Source organism: Grampus griseus, assembly GCF_964374135.1.
Source record: "Grampus griseus genome assembly, chromosome: 4".
NCBI lineage: Eukaryota > Metazoa > Chordata > Mammalia > Artiodactyla > Delphinidae > Grampus > Grampus griseus.
The window spans coordinates 108581680-108603980 of record NC_138997.1 but is presented as its reverse complement, the minus strand read 5'-3'; the positions used below and the strand labels follow the sequence as shown (position 1 = coordinate 108603980).

Below are 22301 nucleotides of genomic sequence, written 5' to 3'. Positions count from 1 at the left end.
AGGAACCAGGTCCCTTCTCTCACCCTGCTGTCTTTATGCGTCTGACCTCACACCAAGTCACAACATGGCTGCCATGTCCCTATGCATCACAGATGCATTCCAGGAGAAAAGAAGGGAAGGAGCAAAAGTCAAAAGCCTTTCAGAGAGGCATCATCTTTTTATCCAAGAAGGAAGACCTCAGAGATTGCAGCCTGTGTTTCATTGGCCAGCTCTAGTAGCAAAGAAGGCTAGGAATTTGATAGTTGTTTTCCAGCCTTTACAAAGTAAAAGGCAGGGGAAGTCAGTTGGGTGGGTGTTGAGCAAGCCCTACTTAAATAGCACATACACAAAATAGCCTACACAGTCTCGGCTCAGTTACACACCTGATAAAGTGGTGAGTTACTAAGCCTCTAGAGAGGGCTCACAGGATCTAGTCCATTCTTTTTGATCTGATATTTCTGTTCTCTTCAGCCAAACCTGATTTTTTGCTCTTACCCAACAATGCACTTTGAAGTTCCCCAGACTCAACCCCCTCAGTATACTCAGGATGCCTGCATTCTGCCACTAAGTATGTATTAGTGATAGAATAGACTGCCTGTGCCAAAATAACTGTACTTATACCTTAAAAAGCACAAGAGAATTTTTATTTCCCTCCCTCTAAACTATCTAGGTCAGGGTCCAGAAAGGAAGGCTCCAGTATCTTCAGTGACCTGCATTCCTTCTATTTTGTTGCTAACTTCCACATGCAATTCCTGGCTCATTCAATCTTTGAGTGCTCCCAGAGCAGCACATAGTAGGTGCTAATAAAAGAGGAGGGGGGGGGGGGGCTTCCCTGGTGGCGTCAGTGGTTGAGAGTCCGCCTGCGGATGCAGGGGACGCGGGTTCGTGCCCCGGTCAGGGAAGATGCCACATGCCGCGGAGCCTGCGCGTCCGGAGCCTGTGCTCTGCAACGGGAGAGGCCGCGGCGGTGAGAGGCCCGCGTACCGGAACAAAAAAAAAAAAAAAAAAGAGAGAAGGACTTAGGTTAAATTAGTGAAGGAAATGATTTCAACATTCTAAGTAAGATGCTTTTCTACTTTTCACCTTCTACGTAATTGGAGTTAACAGTTCTACCTGAGCTCCACTAGATGGCAGCACATTACATATAAAGTATGTGAATGTGCGAATTATTTTCTAAAAACTGGAGGAACCTGAACTACAAATCCCAACATGCATTAGGCACCTGACCTGATTTGGAACAAAGGTCTTAAGTTTGTTGCCCGCGCAGTGATCTGGAGGACGCCATCAACTTGCTGAAATAAAGTAAGATTTCCCAATATATTTTATATTTTTAATAGATTTATTTATTAATATATTTATTTTTGGCTGCGTTGGGTCTTCGTTGCTGCCCGCGGACTTTCTCTAGTTGCAGCCAGCGGGGGCTGCTCTTCGTTGCGGTGCGCGGGCTTCTTATTGCGGTGGCCTCCCTTGTTGCGGAGCACGGGCTCTAGGCGCGCAGGCTTCAGTAGCGGTGGCGTGTGGGCTCTAGAGCGCAGGCTAACTAGTTGTGGCCCACGGGCTTAGTTGCTCCGCGGCATGTGGGATCTTCCTGGACCAGGGCTCGAACCCGTGTCTCCTTTATTGGCAGGCGGATTCTTAACCACTGCGCCACCAGGGAAGCTCTCCCAGTATATTTTAAATGAAACTTTGGCCAGGGAAAAGGAGAGGTTTTCTTTTCAGATGTTAGTTTTGCACATTACCTTTTTTTCTGGATTAAACTTAGCAGTTAGTTCAAGATACGGATGGGTTTTTAACAAGTTTGCAACTCCGGTAGGTTTTTCAAAATAGCCAAAGGAGAGGATTTTACAGTGTCAAAGTGGACATTGTTTTCCTGGCTTATGAAGAAAGAGATCCTGAAAATGCTCTGTGTCTCTGCTAATCAAAAATTAACACTTTGAGGGAATTCCCTGGTGGTCCAGTGGTTAGGACTTGGTGCTTTCACTGCTGGGGCCCGGGTTCAATCCCTGGTGGCGGAAATAAGAGCACATAAGGCCTACGGCGCGGCAAAAAAAATTTAACAATTTGATTCCAATATTTAGAGTAAGAAATCCATCATGTCTGGTTTTCACGTTGGATTTCTTGAAAGTTGCCTCATTTCATCATTTCAGCCCATGTTTGCACTCATTTTTCCAAACAAATCCGTTTTAATATAATAGTGCTGTTATATCTAGTAGTAAGGCTTTGGTTCGAAAATCTGGTCCCAGAAAATAGGGAGGACAGCTCGGGGGAGGTTTTCATAGGGAGCAAAACGGCTGCCCTGTGCTTCAGCAGTTGTTTAGTAAGTTCTTCGGTGGGTGTCAGAGCCTCCTAGGGAAACATTTGCAATGTGCCTTCACAGTCCCATGACCCAGAAGTCACTAATGCCAATAGTGTACAACAGCAACTTTTTAATACATCATGCTCGAGACTGGGGGAGGGTAAAGATTATTGGAGTTTCGACTCTTAACCAGTTTTAAGTAAAAACGTATCACTCATGTAAGAAGAAAAATAAAAGCTGAAAATTCATTGCATCAGAGTAGGTCAGGCATTGTAACAGCCCAGCTCTCCGTCAATCAGAGACCATCAGTGAAGTCATAAGCTAGTCCCTGGAGTCGGCTCTTATAAAAACGCGCTGTTAGTCTAGCCCTCCGAGAAGCTGACTCCGAGAGAGTTCAACACGCACGGGATTTATTAGGGGAAATGCTGGTGCGAGAGAAAATGAGTAGGGATCTAGGTAAGGCTGGGAGAGCCAGCAGACCACGACGGAAGTCTGCCTGCAAGGGAGGGAGCGAGGGACGCTGGGCTGGGCGGTGTGGGCGCATCCTTCACGGCGCGGGTGGGTCCGCGAGGCCGGCGGGAGGTGCTCGATGTGTCCCAGAAGTGGGCCTGCCTTAGCGTTCGTGCCGCACTCAGGCATCGGCTGGGAAAGGCCAGCGGGGAGGTGGCCTCTGCACAAACTCACCGATGGGTTTCAGAGCACAGCGCCGGCCTCGTGGTCAGTTACTGGGCACCTGTTCCACAGAGCCGCAGACCCCTGGCGCTGCGTGGGGATTTAGAACCACGAGGTCTTCTCTTGGACCCGCAATCAGGAGGCCTGGGTTTGAATTCATAGCCGTGAAACACTGGGCAAGCCACGTAATGTCTTTGAAGTCTGTGCACTGATGACCAGACCCTGTGTCAACTCTTAAACACTTCCCTCATCCACCCCTGCTCTCCGTCCCTGCTGTTTCTCCACCGTCTCTGCACCACTGCCGCCACCTCCGAAGGAAACCCCCTGCTCTCGCCTGCTCACTCCCTCCCCAGGTCTGTCCTCCACTGTGAGCTTTCTAGAATACACATCTGATCATGTCATGCTTTTGAAAGCCTCATTGCCCATTGCCCACAGGAGTAACTAGCCCTCAGAAAGGAGAGCTTGCACAAAGAGTGGAGGCTTGAAATCCCGGTGAGTGCACATTGGGTACAGCAAAAAGCCAAGTTTGGCTGAAGAGAACAGAGATAAGTTCAAAAAGCAATGACTGGATCATGTGAGCCCTCCAGGCAAGACTAGCTAGCTACCTGTACTCTTTATCAGGCAGGTAATTGAGCAGACTGATTGTGGACGTCATTTTGTGCATGTGCTGTTTCAGTTAGTTCACTCAACATCCACCCAACTCACGCCCTCACCCCCACCTTTTTACTTTGTAAAGCCTGGAAAACAAACTCAGATTCTTAGCCTCCACTGCTAGAGCTGGCCAATAAAACACAGGATAGAATTTCTGAGGAAGGCTTACTCGTTGAATAGAAAGGTGAGGCCTCTGAAAGAGTTCAGGCTTTCCTTCTTTCTGCCTGGAATGCAGATACGATGTCTTGGGAGAAAGCAGCCATTTTGTGGTTGGTGTGTGGTCAGAGGCACACACTAAGAACAGCAGGGTAAGAGAAGGGACTTGGTTCCTTGCAGACAGCCTCATTTAATCATCATTTGACTCTTCACGACCCCCAACCTCATCACTAGCCATTCCTCTCACCCTGAGATCTACAATCCAAGCACTGACCAAATATCTTCTGCACGTCATATTTCCCCTATGTCAGAATTTCTCAGTCCTCCCTTTTAAAAATTACTGATTGCGTCTGTTAAAGTGTTACTAATGACTGCTTAAACTTTAAAACAGGATCAGCAGCGTTGTTGGGTAGAATGTTCACATAGCAAAAGAGTCAGGAGACCTGAGTTTGGTTCTGGCTCTGCCGTTGACCAGTTCTATGACCTTGAGCAGGTCAAATCAGTTCCCTCATCTGTAAAATGGGGGTATTGGACATGATCTGATTTTCCAACTCTTTTTTTTCAGTGACTCTCTGAGGCCAACTGTGAAATCTTCCCAAGGGACATGGAAAAAACACAGATGATTAATAGTGCAGATCCCAAGAAAAGTTTACAAGAGAGGAAGCAAGAAGCAGCCCCAAGTAGTAAGGACCCACCCAGTGCCATAGCAGTGTGTTCAGGGAGGGCCAGCGGGGAGGGTGGGTGGTAGTGAGGGGATGCTGCTGTATCAGCATCAGAGGCTGACTTCTCTGGGTACTGAAAAAACCTGAAGATGGGTTAAAGTCCGATGTCTGTCTGTCACCAGTTATCACTTCAGTGGTTTTTGCTAAATGTTTTTCATATGCAAAGCTAGGTATTTAGAGTAATCATTCTTGGAGAATGATGGGAATATTCTCAAGTGGTAGGAGTATTTGTACAGAGGTGCTGTCGTCAGGTTCTTAAAGGAGTGCATTGAACCGTTCCTTCTAGACATTACTACACAAGGCCATGTGCTACAGTGTAAGCCATTAAATACACATGTCTTTAGATTAAACCACAGGTTCCATTATGGGTCGACTTGATGGGAAGGTCATCGTCCTGACAGCAGCTGCTCAGGGGATTGGCCGGGCAGCTACCTTAGTAAGTTATTATCTTTTGTTGTTTGCTTACTAACTTTTGAGGTATTGAATTATGTGGCTGGGTTCCATGGGTATTTATTTCTGCTCTTTTTTTTTTTTCTTTAGTGCTTCTGTTGTCTTAAGTTACAAAAAGAAAAGTGGCTACTCCTAACTCCAGGCAGATAAAGGAATGAATACCTCACATGTTTATTATGTGACATCACTGATAACCTTTGACCTGAGAAACTTCTCTCTCTGCCTCAGTTCCTCTGCACCGTAATAAATTTACTGCAGGGACCCTACAGAAGTGCATGGCTTTCTGAAATTATGTCAGTCCAGATATAGGACTCCAGAGTTTTGAGACTATCAAGTTACCTTTGCCTTCTAATTTATATCAACTTCTCACACATGAAACCCCCCACCAGAGCTAATAATGCACTGTTATTAGGACGAAAAGTGTTGCTATAACCCATTTTTCTCTTACTATTTGGAGTTTACTCACCTGCTCAGAAACAGAATGCATGCTATCAAATCAAAAAATAATAGTATTTTGAGAGGTGTTTAATAACAGAATCCTATTTTTTTAAAAAAACGTTTTATTTGGTATTAAAGGGACAAAGTCAGCTGACAAGTACAATGTATGTCACGTTGTTCTAATTAATGATAAAAATAGTAACAATGGGAAGGATGAGGTGAGCCTAGATAGTTTGAAATTCCACCCATTTTATAGGGAAAACAACAGTGAAAATAAGATAAAAGAGAAAGGCTAAATGACTTTCAGTTCATGAGAGCAGTTTAACCCTGTAAACAAAGGATTTATTTGTGCATTGTGTCTACCAGGCTTTTGCAAGAGAAGGTGCCAAAGTCATAGCCACAGATATCAATGAGTTCAAACTTCAGGAACTGGAAAAGTACCCAGGTAAGCAACTCCGCAGCTTGAATCTGGGATTCAGTCTACAAGGGATTATAAATCATTAGTACTTACATGTTGAAAGAAAATTCCTTAGCTGCTCAGCTCCACTGGCCTTCTTTTTAGAGCCTGATTCTCTGATATCAAATTTGTATTCTGTGAACCTAGAGACAAAAATCTGTACACTTAAATGTAAACAAAGTATTTAAGCTGTATACTTAAAATTTTTAATTTATCCAACATGTCAGAGGATTCAGTAGCTAATGACAAAGTCATATGTGAACATTTAACAGTCGTTATGTTACCTTTTGATGACAACTGTGCCGCCCTCGTCTGAGGGCAGCGCTGTCCAAGAGAAACATGATGTGAGCTGTATGCATAATTTTAAATTATCTAGTAAATTTTACATTTAAAATATTAAAAGAAACAGGCGAAAATTAAGTTTCAGAATACTGGTTTCAATATCATGACCAGAAACCCTAAGAGATTACCCAGATTATTTAGGTGTATATTACCCCTTACAGCACCACACTGAACCTAACTCCAATACCAGAGGACTTCAGTTTGAGTTACTCTGAAAGAAAGCAGAACCGCTGAAAGAAAGAGAACTTACCTGGAAGTCGACTATTCCAGCAAAATAGAACAGGTTCCGTGATCAAACACAAATCAGTTCACTGACCTAGTTAACTGCATTAGACTTAAACTGAATTATAATTCCTATAAGTCAAAGTCAAACTGTTGGAATAGAAAAGCACAGAAGAAAAGAAGTCTTTCTGAAACTCAGTTTCAGTCTTGTCTGTCTGTGTTTATAACCTTTTCTTTCTATATCCAAAAGAGAATAATAAACTATATATATTTTTATTTAAAGCATAAAAATAATGACTGCTGCTTTCATTAGAGAATGTTCAGGGAGTTTCTGTGCAGTATGTATCTCTCAGACCCCATGCCGGATCTCTCATGTCTGGCTTTCAAGTATTTCATCCCCTCTTCTGGGCTCTCGTTTCTTCTACTTGGAATTTTTTCCAGAAGTAAGTGATGGTACCCTTGGCCAACAGAGTCATTTCTAAAAAATAATAGAATTAACATAAAGGTAAAGTGCTCAAGTAGAAACAATCCCTTATCCACCGCCCCTGCCCTTCCCCTTCACACAGACAGAATTCAGCACTACTGTAGCACTGACTCAACCTCTGGGGGAAAGAATGGGCTAAAATGAGCCAACTCTCAGCTATTACTGCTGGCTTACTGAGAAGCATCTGTTGTAGATCATTCATACTTCACTGTGAAGTCTTTACTCAGAAAAGACCTGAATCATTCGTTTCAGAGAATAGAGAGAGAGAGAGGGAGAAAGAGACGTGTTACTGGGTGGTCAAAGTGGGGAGGACATCAAGATTTTTACTGAGAGTCTTCAGACTGTGAAGACCCTACGAATGATCAACAGTCCTACAAAGCCCCACTGGACAGATATTACCGTCTTCACACTTCGAAACAGCTGAATCTTCAAGGCTAACCATTCTTTTTGAGTATAGGCAAATAGTGTCCTTTGTTTTATTTTTCAGGTGTTCAGACTCGGGTCCTTGATGTCACAAAGAAGAAACAAATTGATCAGTTCGCCAATGACATTGAGAAACTTGATGTTCTCTTCAATGTTGCTGGGTAATTCATAGCTCTTTAATTGCACTCTCCTTACAGAAAGCTTTCTGCAACTTTCACTAAAAGAATTTTGATAATATGGCAAAATTATTCACTGTGAATCATAATATATTCCTTGGGGAATGTGGCTGGATTTTGGACAGAATTTTTATTACAAGTAAGACAGCCATAGACATTGACATGGGCTTGGGGCCTAAAGGCCGTTAAGGTCACGCAAGGCAACCAGTACTAACGCTGTTGCTCTCCTCAGGGCTGGTAACAGGCTCATGCCAATGGACTTGTTGCTGGTGCTCTACCAGGACTTATAAAATAAGAAGAAAAACTGTTTTCCAGTAGAGTGCCTTTAAAAGGAAGTATATATACACCAGAAGCCAAGTACTCAGTTTATTGAAATGAAGATGTTGCCAATTTTTTGGCATATTCTAGTAAGTCTTTTATACCTCCCAAGCTCAGTGTTTCTTACTGGGACAATCAGTCCCAGCAAAAGAAGCTTCATGTTGTACCTTTATACACGGCACAAAGAGAATGGCTTAATTAAACTTATTAGGGTGGTACCCAGCTTGCTGAACCATGCATGAATGATGAAAAGCTGGACCTGGGGCAGCTACATGTAGATACAGTGAGTGCTGGTACCCACTGTCCCTTCTCAGGCATGACAGTAGATGTGAGGAACCAGGAACTCAGTAGATACCTCCGATATCCCACTCTTCTCGTGTAGTGTTACATTTGTACTGCTGCATTGGTAGAAAAATTCTAGAGCCTTCTAATATATTTCTATGGTTCTTCCCAATCATGATTCAGAGTAAAAAAAAAAAAAAGTCTCAGTTTATCCATAGTTTATCATATGTTACAATGTTCGGAAATTAAAGTAACGATTGTGATGATCTAGTTTATAAATAACCTGCTCATTCCTCCTATGAGAATATACCCAGAGCCATGAAAAAAACAACTAGCAAAATTAGTTTCTGAGCACCTGCTAAATTTTCAGCAATGTAAGGGGAACAGAAATAGAGGATGTGATTCTTGCTGTCATTCGGTTGAACTAGAAATACAGTGGTGCATAGGGATCACAACTGACAATATTTTATAATTAATTACATAATTTTGGTCTAGGGGACAGTGAAATCAGTTAGGACTCTAACTCTAACTGATGTTTAGAAAGCTTCCTTGAGGAAGTGTGACTTCAAAAAGAGTGAAGGTTATTTTAAAGGTTTTGTCTTGTTGTACGTTGTTTACTTAGTATGTTAGAACCGTACAGTAGGGGTATTACTTTGCTACCCTGAGATGTTGAGTTTTCCTTGCAGTTTTGATTTCCCTTGAGAATGTTTAATCTGTGCCACCTGAAGGCACTCTTGATCTTGAAATAGGAGTTAGGCCAAGCGCCCTGTTCTCCTTTGTTTTTAATGGCAGCGATGTTTCCTGCTCAGTAGGTACAGAGTTTCTTATGTTTGGTGGCTTCTAACTCCTGCCTTCTTTTAAAAGAAGGATTTTGTCTTCAAATAAATTTTTTTAGCTTATGTTGTTGGGATACTTCCTCACCTAAGGTACTAAGTGATACTGTGTTTGAATTGTTAATCTTGCTAAGGGAAAGGACAATGGTCTAAGCCAATAAATGACAATAAAAAGGATAAGGAAATGGAATAGAAATGTTTTTCAATGATCATCTTTTTCCCCGTGGTTTAATCACACTTCCAGTTTTGTCCATCATGGAACCATCCTGGACTGTGGGGAGAGAGACTGGGACTTCTCAATGAATCTCAACGTCCGCAGCATGTACCTGATGATCAAGGCCTTTCTTCCTAAAGTAAGGTGACCACCACCGCTAGGATGAGTACCGCTGGATAAGTAGGTCTCCATACTGGACATCCAGAGAGGATCCCTACTCTGAAGAGTGATAACAGTGAACATAATGACTAACCTGTAGTGAACATTGATATCAAAGCATTTCATAGAAATTAACTCACTTAACTTTCCACTTCATTCATTCAAGGAATATTAAGCACCATGTGGCAGGCTGCTTTCCAGGTGCAGAAGGCACATCAGAGAACTAAACAAAGTCCTTTCTATAAGGGAGGTACTATTTTGAGGGGCGAGATACGATAATGTGTAATCAAATAAACTCTAACGTGTGTGGTGGTTATAAGTACAGTGAACTTAAAAGAAGCTAGGTTAGGGAATTCCCTGGCAGTCCGGTGGTTAGGACTTAGCACTTTCACTGCGGTGGCCCAGGTTCAATCCCCTGGTTGGGAAACTAAGATCTCACAAGCCGCGCAGCGTGGCCAAAAAAAAAAAAAAAAAAAAGAAGCTAGGCTATCAGTGAGGTCTAGTGGGAGGGCCTCATTAATAAGGTGAAATTTTCATAGAGGTCCCGATGAAGTGAGCAAGCTGTCCGTTCAGGTATCTGGGAAGAGGGTTCCAGGGATTGGAACAGCAAGGGGGCATGTGGGACCAAAGCAGTCGAATGAGGTAGGTACTATCACAGCCACTGTGCAGAAGGATGAAACCGGGAGGTTAGATAACTCGCCTAAGGTCATATAACTAGCAAGTGATTAGAGCCAGGATTTGAACCCTTGAAGTTGGGCCCCTTCTTGAATGTCAGCATCTAGGCCCCCCCATCTCCAGGTGGATGTACCCCATTGCTTTTCTGTACCCCGAGTATTCTCCTTGCACTCCTGCTTTTAGCTGAGCCACAGAGGTACTGGAGAGGTGAGAGACAGCGTGTGCTAAGGAGACAGTATTCCTCCTGAGTGTGCTACCCTTGAATTTGCCAGCCTGCACACAACTCCTGACTGTTTCTCATTTTATTTTACAAACAAGCATTAAGTGCCTTTTGATGGAAAGCACCACGCTAGGTTCTCTGGGGGAGGGGGCGTATAAATATGAAACACACTGACTTCAAATGAGCTTATAAGCCAGTAGTAGCAGACAACACAGGCTCAGACAATGAACGAGGTTGACTTTGTACAGAACCGGCTCAGTTCAAGGTTGTAAGTTGAACCTTAGTGAAATGCAGAAGAGCCATGCTTCTCTTCCATTCCAGCTGGATTAGATGACTGACATACTGAATGCTGCCCAACCCAGGGCAGGAGAAGAGTTTTGTTTTGTTTTGTTTTGTTTTTTGTGGTACGCGGGCCTCTCACTGTTGTGGCCTCTCCCGTTGCGGAGCACAGGCTCCGGACGCGTGCAGGCTCAGTGGCCGTGGCTCACGGGCCTAGCCACTCCACGGCATGTGAGATCTTCCCGGACCGGGGCACGAACCTGTGTCCCCTGCGTCGGCAGGCGGACTCCCAACCCCTGCGCCACCAGGGAAGCCCAGGAGAAGAGTTTTTTGATGACAAGGCAGGGCAGATACTTTGCTCTGGACATTGGGCCTAACGTCAAGAAGGATACAGATGAATGCTAAAAGGAAAATTAGAGAAATTGACTTAGTAACTAAAAAAAACTAAAAATTTTTTAATCTTCTTGTTTAGCCCCTAGAAGGAATCTTTGGGTTGGCTCATGGAATGTTGAACCAGCAAATTTTTTTAAAATATAAATTGCCTTTTTTTTTCCTTATTTGGAGTTCATGAGAATCTGTTATTTGGAACTTAAATGTATTTTTTGAAGACTAATCCTTAGCATAGGATATGAGGAAAAGCAGAGGCTGTGGTAAAAGAGGAAAGCTCAGGTCAAGTGAATAAGACTTACACATATATGAGACTCATTGTAGTACTGAATGCTTGACAAATATCAGGGAAGGACATAGGTGTGAGATACAGTGGAGCTGAAATTTAAGCTTGTTAAGTGTTAACTTTTAAAATACCAGACATTAACTTGCAAATTAGCGAGTTTGTCTGTGATTTAAAGCATCTTAATAATCCATATGAGCCAATGAAACTCATCTGTAAGAAATCCTAAGAGTTATTAATGACTGGGATGGGGAGTCAGAATGAGTTGGTGCCACTTGTTAAAATGACCCCAACTGACCTTACCTGAGATTCTGGAATCTGTCATTGGAAGACCTTAGGAACAACCTGAGTTCTGCCCCTAAGTTCGCCACGGGACCTGGGAGATGGCACCTGTGCTCTCTCGGTGTCTATTTCTTCATTTAAAATGAGGGTGATTGGGCTTCCCTGGTGGCGCAGTGGTTGAGAGTCCACCTGCCGATGCAGGGGACTCAGGTTCGTGCCCCGGTCCGGGAAGATCCCACATGCCGCGGAGCGGCTGGGCCCGTGAGCCATGGCTGCTGAGCCTGCGCATCCGGAGCCTGTGCTCCACAACGGGAGAGGCCACAACAGTGAGAGGCCCATGTACCACAAAAAAAAAAAAAAAAATGAGGGTGATAGATTACACAGTCCTTTCCAGCCCTAATTATGTTCATTAACCATGACGCACATATACCAGATAGAACTTTCCAGGGGAAGCCAGGATTTAGAGTCTAGGCAGATTTGAAAGGTCAGATGGTCAAAACATAGGAACACTTGTAGGAAATTTTTGTTCATGGATAAGCATACAGAAAACCATTCCAAGACTGGAAGAGCAGTCAGAAAGCAGAGAACAAATTAAAAAGACTGTGAAAAGAGGTCAGTGTAGAATCCAAGGTCCACCAGAAGAGAGGATCCATTACGAGGGTTCGGGGAGGTCTTGGATATTTGGGTGTTCTCCTCCTTTGCTCTATCTTAGCAGAGTCTCTCGCACGTAGAGCCGCTTAGCAAACATTTGCTGGATGAAGAAATGAATCTAGGTTGTCAGTCCAGGTGGAGGTCAGGCATGGAATCACTGAAGACCCAAGAAGCCAAGGTCTGCCAGGTTTAGGAGCTGGGCTCTGGTCAGTGGGGGCAGAAGAGCTGCGTCACAGTAGGACTGACTAGATGCAGCTAGAGGGAATCTTCAGAGCTCTTTGTAGCATCCGCCTGAGCTTCTGGGAGATCAGTCCTAGACAGCATTACTACATCCAGGCACTTCACTTTATTATTGTACCTGCCAGAGACGGCTGTTGCATGCAGAGCCAGGAAGAGCATTCACACCATGACCGCAGGTGCTGATCTGGTGTTGAGAAGGCAGCACAGAAGGACGCAAGGACTGGGCTCTAGAATCAGCGGCTAGACCTGGGCTGAGTGGACAGTCCTAGTGTTAGTGGGCAGCAGTAGCATCTCCCAGGTGACTGTTTTCTAAAGTTCTGCCTGAGGATTTTATTGCATTTCAGAAGACCAGAGACTGAACTTATTTAATAGCCCATCTTTATATATTAAATTGGGCTACATGTATTCCATATGTATTAAAAATGGATTGTATATATTATCAATTATACCTCAGTGACACTGGGAAAATAAATTAATTTAAATGGGTTATGTTATTTGCTAAACTGGATAAGAAAGAATAATTTTAAGGCTTCGTTTTCAACACTGTTACATTTTACTAATTTTCCTGGTCTTTTTTTATGAGGACCCCATTTCATTATGATTCTCTTTATTATATAGACAAACAAGTTGGGTTCAATATTTTCTTTCCCTGCCATCTTCTGGATTTCACTGGGTCACCTCAGCCTCTCCTTTTATCCTTTTAATCCATTCAACATAATACCTTAGGGTTGTTTTAGACTTTCTGCTCTTAGGTACCGATTAGTAGCTAAGTATCAAAACAGAAAGTAAGAATACTATAAGGAAAAATAGAATCTTGGCAAACTCATCCCTGGATCATCCAGTTATTCACCTTCTCCATTCCTACACCTCCTTGAAAGCTGCTGGATAAACTCACCCCAGCAGAAGTGACTTTTTTCTTTGACCCTTTACACTGCCTACTGAGACTCCTCCGTCTTAGAAGCTCTTTCTTTACTTGATTTTCATGATAGAGCATATCCTGGTTCTCCTTCCTCTGTTCTCCACCTCCCCCAGCACTTATTTTAACTCTTCACCACCTCCTCCTTGTTCTTTATGGTCATCCCTGCAGCCTCTGATTTCAGTAAGTTAGTGCCCACGAGGCAGGCATTCTCTCCAACTCTTGCTTCTTCCCCCCAAACATTGATGGGTGGATACCCATGCCCTCGCATATACCTATATCATCTTGAAAACATACATACATCTTTTAATTAAATATAAGTTCATCTGAAAACATTTTTTAATTCATAGCAGCTTTTTTCAGTGATATATTTGCTTAGGTCTGGGGCAGAGCTCAGCAATCTGCACTTTAACCTAGCACCTCAAGAGATTTTTTTGTTTTGTTTTGTTTTTTTGCGGTACGCGGCCCTCTCACTGTTGTGGCCTCTCCCGTTGCGGAGCACAGGCTCTGGACGCGCAGGCTCAGCGGCCATGGCTCATGGGCCCAGCCGCTCCGCGGCATGTGGGATCTTCCCGGACCGGGGCACGAACCCGTGTCCCCTGCATTAGCAGGCGGACTCTCAACCACTGCGCCACCAGGGAAGCCCCAAGAGATTTTGATTCACGGAAACATATTGACTGGCTGCTGTGTACCCTGTCTAGGAGGACAGGACAGCCACAGACCCTCCTCTTAAGACTTTCACACTTTCTGTGTGGGATTCTGAAGGACGTATTCTTAGGAAACACTGCCCTAGACGGGGAGCAGCCCTCGCTGCATGTAACCATGTACCAAGTCCTGCTCACGTACCTCGGCTGTCTCCACCTCTGTTACCCACAGACGTTTCTGCTCTCTACTTTCATTACTCCTTTCCTAAATCCCTGCATCAGCTTCCAGTGCTCTCCTCTACAAGATGCCATAGTAATCTTTGTAATCTTCAAATCTGAACATGCCACTCGCCCTCTGCATTAAACCCCCTCATTGTCTCCACCGCATTGCCTTCAGGGTAAAGCCAAAATTCCTGAATTTAGCCCCACTGGCCTCTGCAGCTTTATTCCTCCCACATTCTGTCTTCCAGCCAGACCCATCCCTTCTTCCCACTTCCTTGGGAAGAAAATACCCTTCTCTTTTATTTTTCTGATTAACGCTCTAGCTTTCAAAAAATCAGACCTCCTCTGCGTGCCCTGCAGCCTGGTCCCTTCTTTCCACGTCCGCCCCCTCCCCAGTGACAGTCTTTCCTCTTGCTGGATGCAGGTTACACCAGCCACTTCAATCAGACTGGCAGCTCTATAGGCAGGCAGGGACTAAGTCATTTCTCTTTGAATCTCCTCGACCTACCACTGTACCTGACCACAGTAGGTATGCAACTATATGTTGAATATGTGATGAATGGAGAAAGAGTTTTCCATCGGGAACATACAGTAACATTAACATTCATTAGCCTTTCATTTAGCTCAGAGTTCCTTCTTGGTCTTGCTGATGCTTTTATGCCACAGGAAGGCAGTAAACCCCTGGGAAATGTTCCTGCCAATGTGTACACAAGCCATCAGTTCCCAGCAATGATTGGGTGAGACCATTAAGACTGCTTCACAGGGAGTTCCCTGGTGGTCCAGTGGTTGGGACTCCGTGATTCTACTGCCAAGGGCCCGGGTTCAATCCCTGGTCAAGGAACTAAGATCTCACAAGCTGCGTAGCGTGGCCAAGAAAAGAAAAAAGAAAATAAAATCCGTTAAAAAAAAAAAAAAAAGACTGCTTAACATGCTTAACAGTGCTTAATATTAATAGCTAATATGATGGTCCTGCAAACCATAAGTAAACGCGCATCTTTTAAAGAGGTAGTATTTTTAGCCTGCAGAGTAGCATCTTTTTTTGGTCTTTGTTTTGTTTTGGCAGATGCTTGCTCAGAAATCTGGCAACATTATCAACATGTCCTCTGTGGCATCGAGCATCAAAGGTAGGTGTGTCTTCCTCTGGGCATCATGACACACGTACTCACACACCTTCAAGAGCTAAGGGTTTGGGGAACAAGCGTAGCAGAGATCATAAAACTGCTTTTTTATAAATTGCTCTAAAGTTTCTTAAGTACCAGTCCTTTTGCCTTAGATGTGAACCAGTCATAAAGTTAAATATAAGTTGGTTTGCTTTGCTCTACCTTTTATTCCTTCTAATGGATATGGAAATGAAGATCAAACGGGGAGAAGGAAACTTTTATACATTTAATTAATCAAAAAAGATGTATTAGACACCCGCTAGATGTCCCTGACCCCAAAGAATTCACAGTCTAAAAGGGGGGAGAGTCAGGCAAATGCACATCTTCTACAGTGTGATAGGGTCATAACAGAGCTGTGACCCTTGTACATAACAGAGCTGTGACCCTATGACCCTTGTACAAAGTGCTGTTACAATAGCAGGGACATAACTCTGCCTGTGGATTGGGGGAGTGCTTCACAAAGACATGTGATCCAGCCCTAAATGAGAAGTCAAGTTGAAGGGCCAGATTGCAGTGCGAAAGTGGAGATGATGGACAGTGTCACAGTCTGGCACAGATGGATTTCGAGTTGAAAATGAAGTAGTTACTGCTGAGATAACATTCCTTCTCTTAGCAAGGATGTACACAGTAAGCCTGCACAGGAGACGAATGCAAAGAAATGCCTAAGCCTCTGGGTTTGTTTGGGTTGTGTTTTGTTTTGCTTTGCTTTACCCTAAATTTCTTCGTTCTACCAACTGATGATGAAAAACTAAAGCCACTGCTATCACTTAGGTGCAGCATCTCAACACCGAAGTCTCAACTGAACTGTGCCAATAATGATATTATTTTCCCAGATTCAGAAACTAGCTCTATTAAAGGAGAAAATCTGATATCGATTTTTAGAAAGGGTGCAGGGACTTCCCTGGTGGTCCAATGGTTAAGACTTCCCCTTCCAATGCAGGGGGTGTGGGTTCGATCCCTGGTCGGGGAGCTCAGATCCCACATACCTCGAGGCCAAACAACCAAAACACAAAACAGAAGCAATACTGTAACAAATTCAATGAAGACTTTTTAAAATGGTCCACATCAAAAAAAAAAATCTTAAAAATGGTGGAGTGTGAGGAAGCATGACAATGGTCTCCTGCTTCCTAAAGTTGACTGTGTTTTTTTATTCCTTCAATGGTTGAACTTTCCTTCATTCTCAGGAGTTGTGAACAGGTGTGTGTACAGCACAACCAAGGCAGCTGTGATTGGTCTCACAAAGTCTGTTGCTGCAGACTTCATCCAGCAGGGTATCCGGTGCAACTGTGTGTGTCCAGGTGAGTTGGGCACTGTGGGACTATGAACTTGTCCTTTCTGACCTCCCGGCTGCCACTGTGAAAAGTATCTATGTAAGCTTGTTTACCACATGTTGTATTGTCATTGGGAAAAGCTCCAAAGAAAAAAAGAGTCCAGGCTTATTAAGATAACAGTCCAATGGTAAGTTGGGAAGGAGATCCTAAGTCATTAGGAATAACCCACAGATGTGTTAAAAGACAAAATTCAACCAAGTAATTTGAAGATCTAATTGGCTTCATTCAACGATTCATGAATCAAGTGGCATCCCATCTAGTAACTAGAAGGATGCTCCAGGGAGCCATATACAAAAATGGAAGGTTTTCATAGAAAGAAGGGTGGGGCAAGGAGGTCATTGGCAAAAGAAAAGAAAAGGTTATTCTGGGCTGGGACTGCTTTTTTAAGGGGGAGGGGATGGCACAGGTTTTATACTACAGGTTGCCTCTTCTCCCTCTAGGGGGATAGAGAGGACCCACGGGGGCCCAATTACCTCATTGGTGCTAACCAGAAAATTCCAGACTGGTTGATTAAGATTACATTTCTGGTAAAGTTTGAAACTGCAATTAGGTTAGGCATTAAATGTAGGTTTTGTATCATGGGCTTTAGCACAAGTGATGCCATTTTGATTTAACAGATGCAAAAGGTTTAAATGCTACTTGTGTGGATGGGGACAATTCCAAACCCTGTGGTTGAGAGACATAACTGGCCAGGGCTTGGTGTTTTAGAAGCAAGCCCAGGATGGCCTCGTCAGGGGAAAGTTGAAACGTAGACCATGCTCACAGGACAGCAGGAAGAAAGAGGAGCCTCCCAGACATAGGGAGCCACTGAGTCATGTCCATCACCTGGGATGGCCCATAAACAAAAAGGAGGGATTCATACCTTCCTTTATGCTGTAAAGAGGGGGTCAGCAAACTGGCCTACAGGCCAGATCCGGCCTACCACCTGTTTTGTAAACACAGTTTTATCGGAGTACATCCACACCCAGTTTGCTTTTATATTGGTTAAGTTTGCTTTCATGCTGCAGTCAGAGTTGAGTAGTTATAACAGACCAAATGGTTCTCAAAGCTAAAAATATTTCCTGTCTGGCTTTTGACCAAAAAGTATGCTGGCCCCTCATATAAAGGAAAGGAGAAAAGCAGAACTTATTATGAGTAGAAAGGACATTTACGTTTACACTATACTGTAGTCGATTAAGTGTGCAATAGCATTGTGTCTAAACATACAATGTACATACCTTAATTCAAAAACATTTTATTGCTAAAAAACGCTCACCATCATCTGAGCCTTCAGTGAGTCATAATCATTTTGCAGTAGTACCATCAAAGATCACTGATCACACATCCCCATAACAAATATAATAATGAAAAAGTTTGAAATATTGCAAGAATTACCAAATGTGACACAGAGACATGAAGTGAGCAAATAAATGCTGTTGGAAAAATGGTGCCTATAGACTTGCTCGAAGAAGCATTGCACACCCTGAAATCTGTAAAAAATGTAGTATCTGTGGAGCTCAGCAAGCCAAAGAGAGTAAAATGAGGTCTGCCTAAGAAGAATTACCAACCTCCTCTCTGAAAAGAAATTCAGTACTGCATGTCCAGAATCAAGGTTTCTCTTAGTAGTTCACAACTGGTATTGTGGCTTTGGGGAGGAGAAGCAATTCACAGTTACCTGTGGGACCTTTCAAAACCTGAGGGGCATGCCGCATTTGGAGAAGGAGTTGATGGGGAACACTGTGTGTAGTTTGGAAAGTGCCACTGGAAATTCTGATGTAATTCATCACGGTCTCCCCTCAGGTTGAAACCCACTGACTTAGGAAAGGGGGAGACTACTAAATAACCTTCAAGGGACAGAATTTCCATGATTGACGTGTTCTGTTTAATTTTTCTTGGACTAGAACGGTAAACATAGGTAACACCAAGAAAGAGGAGGTTACAGGAGAGAGAGTTTCACCAGGTTTTAACATACACGTTGGTGATACTTGAGTCTAGCTATTTTTGGTGCCATTTTCCCAGTGGCATAAATGGCAAAATGATTTGGAAAGTGTGGTTGTTTTGAAGCTGGACTTTTCAGAAGATTGGAAAATATATTCTCCCACTGTCTGGAACAAGGAACTAGCTGTGACTCACTGAGCCAGTCACAAAGAAAATGTGACAAGGAATGAGTGTGTCTGGGTTGGTGCTGATGATATAGTCACAACACTTCAACACCAGACTGGTGTGGACAGTGGCATGGTGTGTCAGTCTGTGCCAGGGACACAGCAGAGTCAGGTGACAGTGGAATGAAGTGCGAGGCATAGACTTGCTACAGAGTTTTCATGCAATAGTCATTAATACCGGCCATATGTAAGAGTCGGTGAGCATTTGCCTCAGCGGGAGGAAGCTGTTAAGGATTTTGAGGAGGGCGTTAAGTGAATGCTTAAAGTGCCTTGAACACACTGTTGGTAGAATTGTGGACTTTAAGGAGGCTGTTGATGAGGCAAGTGAGGAAAATATCACCAGAAATTGGATACAAAGAGATTTTCGCTTTGTGGTTTAAGAAATTTCATCAACACTATTGCCTGCTATAACTGTGGAGGGTAGAAAATGTTCCTGATGAACCAGGTGTTGTAGCCAAGGCAGCTCCCACCCAGCCTATTGAAAGTGTCGCCTGCTTACAGTGAAATGTGAGAGCACAGAGACAAGCTAAGGAAAGGGCTGTTAAACAAAAAGGAGCCAGGATTTGCAGATTTCGAAGATTCCCAGTCTCTCCAGAGAAATGGCAAATGATAATAAAATTAAGAAATGGTTCCTGAGGCGGGGAGGATAATAAATTGGAAGATTGGGACTGATGTATACACACTACTATATATAAAATAGATAACTAATAAGGACCTACTGTATAGCACAGGGAACTCTACTCAATACTCTGTAATGGCCTATATGGGAAAAGAATCTAAAAAAGAGTAGATATATGTATATGTATAAAGACTTACTTTGCTGTACACCTGAAACTAACACAATTGTAAATCAACTATACCCCGATAAAAAATTTTTTAAAAAAAAGAAAGAAATGATTTCCAAGCAAACATCAAATCTGTGGCACACCCAGGAGCATGGTCTAAGGATGGAGCTGAGAGTATGACTGTGAAATCACACTTGCTATGAACTTAGAAAGATCATGTGGTCTCCGGGAGTACGGTCAGCAGAAGAAAGCCCTCTGAAGAGAATTTGCAGATCACAGAAGTTAACAGAAATGTATGGGAACTTGCTCTGTAAAGAATGTGAACTAAGTGGGATTTAAAAATTTTTAGTCATTATTATTTTTCTTGTTTTTAAGTAAAATAAAGTTATATTTTTTCGATGAGAAATATGAAACAATGGTTAAAACCGACGAAAATAGGCAAGATAATGAGGAAAATTAAGAGCCACCTAAGTTATTGAGGACTGTGATGGGTGTGGAATTGTCCCTGAGAATCCCCCCAGAGTGAACCTGACAGCAGAAAATGTTTTTGAGATCATTAGGTAGTCTGGGTCCTTATACTGATATAGTGCTTGTATGATTTTATCTATAATACATCTCAGGGTTGTTGCGAGGATTAACTGAGATAATACCTATAACAGTGCTTAAAATCCATAAAGTATCATATCAATGTGATGTGACTAAAGTATGTCCTGGGAATGCTGGGTGTCATTTTTTGCCTAATATACTTCACAAAGAAGTATAGTCTGTGTTTTTGAAAATCATAGAAATTTATTAAAGAATTTATAAGCCTATTAAATAAAAAGCAGGCAGGTAGAGGTGAAATTGTCCCTCCAAGTCATGGAGAAGGCTTTCACTGATCGTTGTATCATATGGAAAGGAAGTTTAAAATTTAATCATCAATTTCTTTTTCAGTCTAAGTAAGTAACCAAGCTGAATGCCCTCCTTTGATTTAGGAACGGTTGATACCCCATCTCTGCAGGAAAGAATACAAGCCAGACCAAATCCTGAAGAGGTATATCTGCTATTTTAAATGTGTTTAAATCCTCTGGTTAAAAAAAATAAAAATGCTCCTTCCTTACCTAGAGTAGACAGATCCATAGAGACAGAAAGTAGAAGGGTGGTTGCCAGGGGCTGGGGGAGAGGGAGTGGGGAGTTATTGTTTAATGGGTATAGAGTTTCAGTTTTTCGAGATGAAAAGAATTGTGGAGATTTGTTGCACAATAATATGAATGGACTTAACACTACTGAACTGTACACTTCAAATTGGTTAAGATGGTAAATTTTATATTATGTGCATTTTACCACATTTTCAAAAAATATGAAAATGCCCTCTTCTTTAATACAATCTTTCTCATCTGTCACAGTCTCTGTAGGTTTTAGTATAAAACAGTTTGAGTAGATTGGGAGTCACCATAGTCCTGTTTGGTCCACAATTAAAGATATTGATATTCTCCTGTATCTTGTGTCATGTATAATTAATCAAGGCAACAAGCCAGTGGTACCTTTGTAGATTCCTCTTGCCTTTGACCTTCTGAAGGTGTTGCAGGTGAGTTACTTCAGCTCACATCACTGATGTCCGGTATGGTTTCTGGTTCCAGGCACTGAGCGATTTCCTAAAGAGACAGAAAACAGGAAGATTTGCAACTGCAGAAGAAATAGCCCTGCTCTGCGTGTACCTGGCCTCTGATGAAGTAAGCACTGTTCTTTCCAGGGGGTTCATTATCCTCAATCACATTTGGCCACAATTTGCTCATCAAAATAGTATGATTTAGGGAGTGATGGCATGTAGGTGCTAAGATGCTGCTTTTACAAGATGGGAATAAGTTCTGATTTAATTTGCTCATAGAAAGGCCACTTTGATCTGAGCCACCAACTCTTCCTCATTCAACTTTACATGTCACTGAATCTGATAGCAAGTGAAGTGGTGGAGGATTGAAAAAAATTAAATTGCTCAATTTTATAATTACTTTCAAAAATTACAATTTGGGAAACCATTTGTAAATTTGATTTGTAAATCAAACCAGTGAACCTCCAAAATTATGAGAGCTTCCGGTGAAATGGGGAAAGGGTTAACCAGATTTGCGTCCAGGAGACACAGAATTAGCATCTGGTGTTTTCAGTTTTACTGGTGACTTGTTTAGAACAATGCCAGTACCTCTTTTTTTTCCCTATGAATTTTTACTTATTTATCACGTATGGAAATTCCTAATTCTGTCTCTTTCCACGTTGCACCTATTTAGTAATCAGTTTTTTCCTTAATGGCGACTGTATATTTTTTAATGGCAAACAGCTGTGAAAGCAGAAACTTTCATAAGAGATATTTCTTATAAGGTATAAAGTACAAGGACATCCCCTCTGTTTTTGTTTGTTTGTTTGTTTGTTTTTGCGGTACGCGGGCCTCTCACTGCTGTGGCCTCTCCCGTTGTGGAGCACAGGCTCCGGACATGCAGGCTCAGTGGCCATGGCTCACGGGCCCAGCCACTCCATGGCATGTGGGATCTTCCCGGACTGGAGCACGAACTGGTGTCCCCTGCATCGGCAGGCGGACTCCCAACCACTGCGCCACCAGGGAAGCCCTAAAAATGTTTTAACTTAAACATGGATAATAGACTCAAATTTGTGTTCCTAGTTTTAAATTCACCTAAAGCCTGAGGCAATGGAAGAGGCTGGAAGGAAAGACATCATAACAGGAGTACAGAGTGTTTTAAAGTTCAATATATATTGTATAGCACAGGGAACTCTACTCAATACTCTGTAATGGCCTATATGGGAAAAGAATCTAAAAGAGAG

The 22301-nt window shown here is 42.8% G+C and overlaps 1 protein-coding gene across 2 annotated transcripts; it reads left to right on the top strand.

The window, feature by feature from the left end:
• Positions 1 to 1198: 1198 nt before the first annotated feature.
• On the top strand, positions 1199 to 21283 carry BDH2 (3-hydroxybutyrate dehydrogenase 2; the record flags this gene model as incomplete). Of its 2 annotated transcripts, XM_082653526.1 has the most annotated exons (10): positions 1207 to 1281; positions 4320 to 4437; positions 4821 to 4912; positions 5731 to 5809; positions 7357 to 7453; positions 9146 to 9254; positions 15137 to 15197; positions 16418 to 16531; positions 20465 to 20523; positions 21110 to 21283. In XM_082653526.1, exons 3-10 carry the CDS (start codon positions 4841 to 4843, stop codon positions 21281 to 21283), a joined length of 765 nt encoding a protein of 254 aa, XP_082509652.1. In that variant the 5' UTR covers positions 1207 to 1281; positions 4320 to 4437; positions 4821 to 4840. The 2 variants fall into 2 exon arrangements, with proteins under 2 accessions (XP_082509653.1, XP_082509652.1); XM_082653527.1 differs by lacking the exon at positions 4320 to 4437 and having other exon boundaries at positions 1199 to 1281.
• Positions 21284 to 22301: the final 1018 nt, after the last annotated feature.